At 40.1% G+C, this 8,772-nt stretch overlaps 1 protein-coding gene across 2 annotated transcripts in view; it reads left to right on the plus strand.

Annotated features, from left to right (window-relative positions):
* The window catches only part of tle2b (TLE family member 2, transcriptional corepressor b), a 73,016-nt gene that overhangs the window by 24,861 nt on the left and 39,383 nt on the right, over window positions 1-8,772 (plus strand). For both annotated transcript variants that reach the window (XM_079808566.1, XM_079808565.1), the window contains exon 4: window positions 7,286-7,330. In XM_079808566.1, the coding sequence (XP_079664692.1) occupies window positions 7,286-7,330 (45 nt within the window). The remainder of the gene's footprint in view (window positions 1-7,285; window positions 7,331-8,772) is intronic.

Genomic DNA, 8,772 nt, shown 5'->3' on the forward strand with positions numbered 1-8,772 from the left:
ACATCTTATTTTCATGTCCTTTAGGGGGGATCAAGCCTTCTTTAGGGGGGTCAGACCCCCACCAACTACCCCCCCCCCCCCCGTAATTCGTACCCTTAGTACGAATTACACGACACCATGTACCATGTTAGTTACACGACAACTAAAAACGGGAAACCGTTCTTTGACCGGACAATGGCGTTTTGGTCGCCTGAAAATACAAACTTTTGAAAACGGGTTTCAAAATGCCAATTTTTGGAAAATGTTAGTGTTATCATCTTCGTGTAAACTAACGTGAATTTGTGAAAACCAGAGCCGGCCCAAGGCATAAGCGAACTAAGCGGCTGCTTAGGGCCACCAGAGGGCCCCCAAGAGCACAAGAAATTACTCTCCGGCAAAGTTATTTTATGATGATTAAAATCGCGAAATGGCCTTAAACAATTATTGCAAAAAAAAGTTTTCTAATATATGCACGGATTGATTCTGACAGCGCTGCACGAGCGGCGCCATCGGCTGGACACTATTTGCTTGTTAGTCAGGGTTCAAAGTCCCGCTAAAATGTACTCGTCAGTTGCCCGGTAACCTTTTTATGAATGGATGGATTTGAGAATGCACTATATGGTTCAGTGCGAATATTTTGTCTGACGTGCTGCATGTTTTGGACAGAGTAGACAGCATAGCTTCCAGTTTCTCCCTTGAAATTATAAGTTGTGTAGCCTATTTTGGACGTTTTTATTTAGAAAATAAAAAGGTTCTTTCTACACAGTCGAATGGAATACAAAAAATAAAATTGTATTTCCGCCAAAATAAAAGCTCTGTTTAATGTTTGAAAGAAATCAACATTTCTTGTTTTTAAAATAAGTCTCTTCTTCTCACCAAGGCTGCATTTATTTGATTAAAAATACAGCAAAAACAGAAATATTGTAAAATAATATTATAATGTAAAACAGCTGTTTTCTATGTGAATATACTGTATATAGTAAAGTGTAATTTATTTATTTGATCAAAGCTGAATTTATCATCATTACTTCAGTCTTCAGTGTCATATGATCCTTCACAAATCATTCTAATATGATGATTTGATGCTCAACAAACATCTACGATTATCAGTGTTGAACAATGTTTTTAGGATTTTTTTGAAAGCTTTCTATTTCAGAGAAATGCTGTTCTTTTGAATCTTCTATTCATCAAAGAATCCTGGGGAAAAGTGAGCATATTCAGCATAAGAGACTACTTAAATAAAGTACATATCCCAGTGTGAACTGTAGGACTGTAAGACTTACTGTAAGACTTTAATATTAACGCCTGATCACTCTTGTGGGTTTGCTACTGTTACAATTAAAAACCGTATAAGGGTAAAAACAGGACAGGCAGACATGATGTAAGCAACACAGCTACAACTAATACAATTTATACTGGGTGTGCGAATTATCAAGAATTGACAATAGTCAATCGTATCGGTGGCACAGAGGGGCCCCCAAATAAAATTCTGCTTAGGGCCCCATAAGGGCTTGGGCCGGCCCTGGTGAAAATGGTTCCTTCGTGTGTATTACAGGCGCGTAGTGTTACTTTACAAAGTGGCATCGCCATCTACTGGCCTGGCATAAATAATCCAGCTTTTTTAGTCGTTTTCGCAGATCCATGTGAACGGGTCTGTACGTGAAACTTATATAAATATATTTAGCATTTCCTTTTCTGGAGCTTTTTTTGACACTACAGAGCGAGGGTGGCTATTTATATATCAGTCAATTCAAATTGGGCTGTTTGGTGTAAATGGGGTCATGGCTGATGCGATGATCCTGAGAGTACAGCCCAATGGAAATTATATCTCATCAATGTTGCCTGTCTAGTGTTACTGGATCAGGATGAGCCAATCAATGTGTCTGAGCTTAGAAGATCACAGCTGCATCCAGTACAGCAGAGTGGACAGTCACACACACACACATCTACAGAGTTTTCGGCAAAAGCCGAGTGTCCTGCGACACAGCAGGATATGTGTACAAGCGACGGATGGCAAACAGCTGCCGGGTTGAACCAGGGGACACCCAGTACATTTTGCCTCTCGTTAGAACGCCCAGGACTAATACACACACATGCATTGCAAACAGAAACACACGCGCACACACCACGGCTGCGGCAGGAGGAGAGGCTTTGTTGAACCTCCGCCGCACTGAGCCCCGCTACATCCGCCACATGCCGCGCACAATCTGCTCCAGACAACACACACACACACACATACCTACATAGACTCAGGGGATTACACACACACACACTCACGGTGTTGAATGAGAATGCACATAACATAAGAGAGCTTATATAACAATGAGCCGCGGCAAGCGAACGCAAGAACATTAAGCCATTTCGAGCCAAAAGAATATTACAATCCCACCTATATCCAGAATAACAACACCATCACAAAAAACAACATCATGTCATGGTGAAACTCGCACACCTTCAGATATGAGCTTAAATACACAAGCATGTTATGTAAACTACTGCATCTGCAACGCACACACTTTTTCCCCCCCTAATAATTCATATTTGTTCTTGTCCTGCCAATATTTTCATTGGCCCCACCACCCAAAAACAAGCAAACAAACAAACATTATTTTAAGAAACATAATTATATTTGTGTCAGAAGTATTTATTTATTTATTTGTAATTTGTATAGATTATTTTGCTAATAAATCAAATTTGTTCTTACACTTCCAATATTTTCAGTGGCTACAATGAGATACACTAGTTTTTAGCAACATAATTATTTGTCAAGCGCAAATGTTTTTTTATTCATTACATTCGTCAAAAAATGTCTTTAATTAAATTAATTTGAATACTTTATAATTCAAAAAATATTAAATTTTTACAAAACGTATCATTTAAAAATTATTTAAATAATTAAATAGTTATAAAGGTCATTAAATAGCAATAATAGCTGAAAACATTACATGATTGCTGTATAATTTCCAACTATTAAAAATGATGTTTTAAACAATGTGTTTTTTGTGGAGAAAACTCCTGTTTAATTAAATATCTAAACACACTTGCTCCGGACACACTTAAATGTTTTTTAATTCAGCTATAATTTCATAGTTTTGCTTTGTTTTTGTTGTTCTTTGTTTGAAAATGATAGCAACAACGCTCATACAGCATACAGTATTCAACAAATGATCTCAATTTTGACAATTTTTTGAACAATTTCTCCTATATTATCCAGCAAGATAACTTTAATAATTGAATTTTGTTTTCATTTTTTGTTTGTTTTTTGTAATGAACATTTTGCTTTTCTTTGAAAGGATAAGATTCAGATTGAAGACTTTTATTTGACGCATGCACTTTTATTTACAGAATACAACCTGCAGTAAAATCTGGTCCGCTCCATAGACTCTGCAATATATAAAGGATAAGCATAGAAATAATAATAGAAAATAGGTAAACCTGAAAAAGTGCGAAGACTGTCTAAAATATATGGACAGAGAGTGTGGCATCAACAGCACAAAATGCTGCTTGCAGATAAATGAGAACTGACAGGAAAGAACCGGAAGAGAAAAGGATATGACCCAGTCTGGACTAGAACTGATGTCCCCATGAGCACAACAAATGACCAATTACTTTTTGGGTCTTGTGAGAGGTCTATTAACTGGTCTCAAACACTCTTACACTGGCCCCAGGCCATCGGACCATGTTTTATCTGTAATATTTTAACAGAGGAAGCTGAAAGTTAGTTAATAAAGCCGAACTTGAAAGACTAAACTGCTTTGAAGAGAAAAAGAGCTGCAGGTGTCCCATCCTTAGATTGCCTGTCTGGCACTCTGTCATTCAGCATTCCTTTAGGGAGACCGCAGACACAACATGCTGACTGTTTCAGCTTAATTAAACGTTTTATTTACTGGACTGAGTGTAGGTCGAGGTAATAGATCACTTGCCACAACTCCATCTGAGTCATGCTTGACTGTATAAGTCAGGGCCATGATGCTAGAGTGTTTTGGCAAGTTGTCAGCGTGTTGCTATGGGGTTTCTTTAGGGTAGCTACCAAACTACTTGACAGAACATTGTTGCTTCAAACCGGTGTGTTTGGCTTTGTGTTATGGTTGGCTAAAGGCTGGCCCACACTAAAAGTTTTTAAAAATCTTATCAGATTTGTGTGTTAAAAAAACAACAACAGAAAACAACCAAGTGTGCCGTACAAGTTCTGAAAAGTTAAAGGAACACGCCGACTTTTTGGGACTTAAGTTTATTCACGTATCCCCCAGAGTTAGCCTATTTTCAGGCACTACATAATATCATTGCGCCGCTGAACCCATGGTATGGCAGCAAAGTTTCATGATTATTACGCAGGAATGAGAGTATAGTTCTTAGCCATATCGGCCTAGAAAATCGTAAGTACACGATAAAACCTTAGTACACGATGTAACTATACGCATCACAACATGTAAATAGGAAAATGTTGGCGTTATTTTGTCACTTATTGAGCAGTAGGCTAGCTGGAGCCATTTACCGCCAGTCTTTGTGCTAAGCTAGGCTAGCGGTGGGTTTGTCAGACAGAGTTATAGCACGCACAGAGATGAGAATGGTATGTATGGACTTATCTAACTCTTGGGATACGGTGAATAAGCTAAAGTCCCAAAAAGTCGGCGTGTTCCTTTAAGCCAAAACGTTTTAATCATAGACGTGTCTGTTTATTTCAAGCCGACATAGTGAGTAGCTCTGCAGTAAACTGTACTAACCGATTCTGTGGGGTTGTGGGCGGGGCCTTGATACAGCGGCTCCCCTTTACGTTCACTACTGCGCAGACTCGGATCCCAAATCAACAAAAAATGTCAGCGCCATATTGGACTTTCTACAATGGAAGAGAGTGAAGGTGCGTCGCCCATCTTTTTTACAGTCTATGAAAAAAACACGTTCAAGTGCGGGAATAGCGGTTGATGCTCTGCCTTTATAAGGCAGCACTGAACGCCAATTCCACTGAATCATTCTTCTTTAGACCATTAACTTGTCACCGTCTGAAGAAGCCCTACATAGAAGTTCCTTGCCATAGAAAAGCACCTCTTCTGCGCACACGTCTCACAGCGCGCAAATATTGAGTTCTCTTTCAAGTCTCCATCTTGAACGGACAAACTCACACAAAAAGTATGTCAACATGTCCATCTTGAAAAGTTTTCTAGCAGACATAGTCTGTATATGCCTTAAGTAAACTTAATAGTCGAGAAAGACGACGCATATCCGAACATTAGGTCTTAAAGGGGCAGTAGCCTTTACTGCTGTCTGTTTAATGTCAAACAACAAAAGACAAGGACATCACTCACTGCTCTTGATTGAATAGCTTTCGTAAGTTTAATAGGATTAATCTTTAATTTATCAAATATGCAATGTTATTTTACATTTGATCAATTTCTGTACTAACAAGGACATTTTCAGCTCCGAAACTTACAGGATATTCTTATATCACGATGAACTTTGAGGAAAGTTGATTTCTCAATTCATCACCCCTTTAAACCTCCCAGATCGCGGACACATCAGGGCCGCCCTGAAAATATCAAACATGTTTGATATTTAGGATTTTAAATCATGATGATTACGACTATGCTTACGTCAGTACTTCCACAATAGCCAATGAGAGATAAGTCTACAAGGAGACGGAAGTGACCGAACTTTTGAAATGGCGATTGCGAAACAACTGTTCAAGTCGGCTGGTCGAAATGTGGCAACAACACGATTGCCTTTATAATATCTCCCCATATAATGTCTACAGCAAGCCGCCGTGACACAGTATCCATTGTTTCCATCCGCTTCCCTGTGAAATGCTAAATCTAGCATTCAAATCTTAAAAATATCTTGTAGTGTGTAATGTGCCACAATTTTCAAATCTTGTAGTGTGTGCAGGTTTGAGATTTGAAGGAAAATCTGTGATGCAACCAGATTTCACAATCAGTTAAGATTTATAAACTCCTGTAGTCTTAGCCCGGCTTTAATGTAGGCATTTCCATTCCGTTGGTACCGATATGTCAGCCAGGTCGATTATTTGACTGATATATTGCCCATTTTTGTGTGAATTTGAATTGTCGCTCAGCGTTTTCTCCTTGGATTGATTCTACATCAAAACATGCTGAGAACTAATGTTGGTCTGGAATGATGCAGAGACGTTTTTTTGGCCGTAGCGGAAGTAATATGAGCGCTGCTGAATAGCCTTCTGGGCCGCCGCAGAGCTTTTTAAAGCGAAACTGTTTCCAGCGGCCCTGCTGCACTATCAGCATGCAGAACCGGCGGACGTGATTTATATTTGTGTGTGTGTGTGTGCCAGCAGACCAGATAGATGGGGAAATAGTTCTGCTGTTTTGTCACGCTTTATCCAAAATTCATCACCCAACGGAGCGGTCAATACTAGAAATGCAATAAATCGAAATACAGCACAACATGTGTCTAAAATGCTTCATTTTATAGACTTGCATTTAAACTGCCAGTCAAATGTTTGGACATGCTTGACTGGATTTACGGTTCTCACGATCTTCAAATCCTTTTGGTTTTAAAGTTTATATGTGGAGGCTTGAAAGGAGTTTTATAGACAAAATTGTTTCTATGCATGACTTTCTTTGCAAAACAAAAGTGTTATACTCATACTTTATTTGTGCCCGTAGTACGAAGCACTGCAGAACGAGTAGGCCAAAGCTAAGAAGAATACTAATATGGATGCTTTGCAAGCACTAATAAAGAATGAGTATGTAGGTGTGTCCATACTTTAACATATTTTACCGCTTGTTAACCTCATATCGACACCTATGGGGTTTCCAGGTGCTGTCATTAGATATGATGAGACTTTAATCCTGAGATTAAACCACAGAGGTTTGATAGAAGAGAGGAGGTCAGGCACACATCACGGATGGGAAATGGAGTTTACAGAATAATAGAGAAGGGCAGGAGAGAGGAGGATTAGAAAGGAAGGTCGGTAACGAGGGAGCCGTTTGGAAAAGGCAGAGATAAGGGGAGAGAAGAGGAAAAAGGATTTTTGAAAATCGAGATACTCACCGAGCGGTTATCGAGTGTGTGAGCGTGACAGACGGAGAGAGACACAGAATAAGCGAGCAGTTGTGTCAGGTTTCATCTTCATCATTGGCATTGCTGCTCATCTCCCTGCTGAAAGAGACGCGCAGAACCACACGCTGACACGCTCAAAATCTCTCCGTCTTACTGTAGTTTCGGCGAGTCGTTAGTGTCTGTCATGCCGCTGAGGTTTTCATTTGATTGATGATGATTCACTGCTGTTTAATTCATCACGCCGCTGATTGATGCTTTCACGTTTGTGTTCCCACAGTACTACGAGATGTCCTACGGGCTCAACATTGAGATGCACAAACAGGTAAGATAAACCTGTGGGGCAAATTCACTAAACAGTTTTGCCTGTGGTATTTTAGGACTCGAAAACAACGTCTTATTCTTTGTTCACCGCGCACAAATCTAAATTTTTTTTTTTTAAATCGGATCATTAGGACAGGCTGTTTATAGGTTTGCAGATATGCACAATTTTACACATTTTGGTGTCCTGAATGATTCCAATCTAACCGTTTACACTTGAAATACATATAGATGTGGGTTGAATCCGGTTTGTAAATGTCTGATTTCATGGGATCTGAACGTTTGCCCTTGTAACATATACACCGATCAGGCATAACATTATGGCCAAATATAATTCCTAATATTGTGTTGGTCCCCATTTTGCTGCCAAAACAGCCCTGACCCGTCGAGGCGTGGACTCCACTAGACCCCTGAAGGTGTGATGTGGTATCTGGCACCAAGATGCTAGCAGCAGATCCTTTAAGTCCTGTAAGTGGCGTGGTTCAGCACATCCTACAGATGCTCAATTGGATTGAGATCTGGGGAATTTGGAGGCCAAGTCAACACCTCAAGCTCGTTGTTGTGCTCCTCAAACTCACTTAAATCCTTACGCATCAACTTTGACGACAAAATGTTCACCTAATATATCCCACCCAAGTACACTCACCTAAAGGATTATTAGGAACACCTGTTCAATTTCTCATTAATGCAATCATCTAATCAACCAATCACATGGCAGTTGCTTCAATGCATTTAGGGATGTGGTCCTGGTCAAGACAGTCTCCTGAACTCCAAACTGAATGTCAGAATGGGAAAGAAAGGTGATTTAAGCAATTTTGAGCGTGGCATGGTTGTTGGTGCCAGACGGGCCGGTCTGAGTATTTCACAATCTGCTCAGTTACTGGGATTTTCACGCACAACCATTTCTAGGGTTTACAAAGAATGGTGTGAAAAGAGAAAAACATCAAGTATGAGGCAGTCCTGTGGGCGAAAATGCCTTGTTGATGCTAGAGGTCAGAGGAGAATGGGCCGACTGATTCAAGCTGATAGAAGAGCAACTTTGACTGAAATAACCACTCGTTACAACCGAGGTATGCAGCAAAGCATTTGTGAAGCCACAACACGCACAACCTTGAGGCGGATGGGCTACAACAGCAGACAGAAGACCCCACCGGGTACCACTCATCTCCACTACAAATAGGAAAAAGAGGCTACAATTTGCACAAGCTCACCAAAATTGGACAATTGAAGACTGGAAAAATGTTGCCTGGTCTGATGAGTCTCGATTTCTGTTGAGACATTCAGATGGTAGAGTCAGAATTTGGCGTAAACAGAATGAGAACATGGATCCATCATGTCTTGTTACCACTGTGCAGGCTGGTGGTGGTGGTGTAATGGTGTGGGGGATGTTTTCTTGGCACACTTTAGGCCCCTTAGTGCCAATTGGGCATCGTTTAAATGCCACGG

Source organism: Gobio gobio (genome assembly GCF_949357685.1).
Source record: "Gobio gobio genome assembly, chromosome: 24".
Taxonomy (NCBI): domain Eukaryota; kingdom Metazoa; phylum Chordata; class Actinopteri; order Cypriniformes; family Gobionidae; genus Gobio; species Gobio gobio.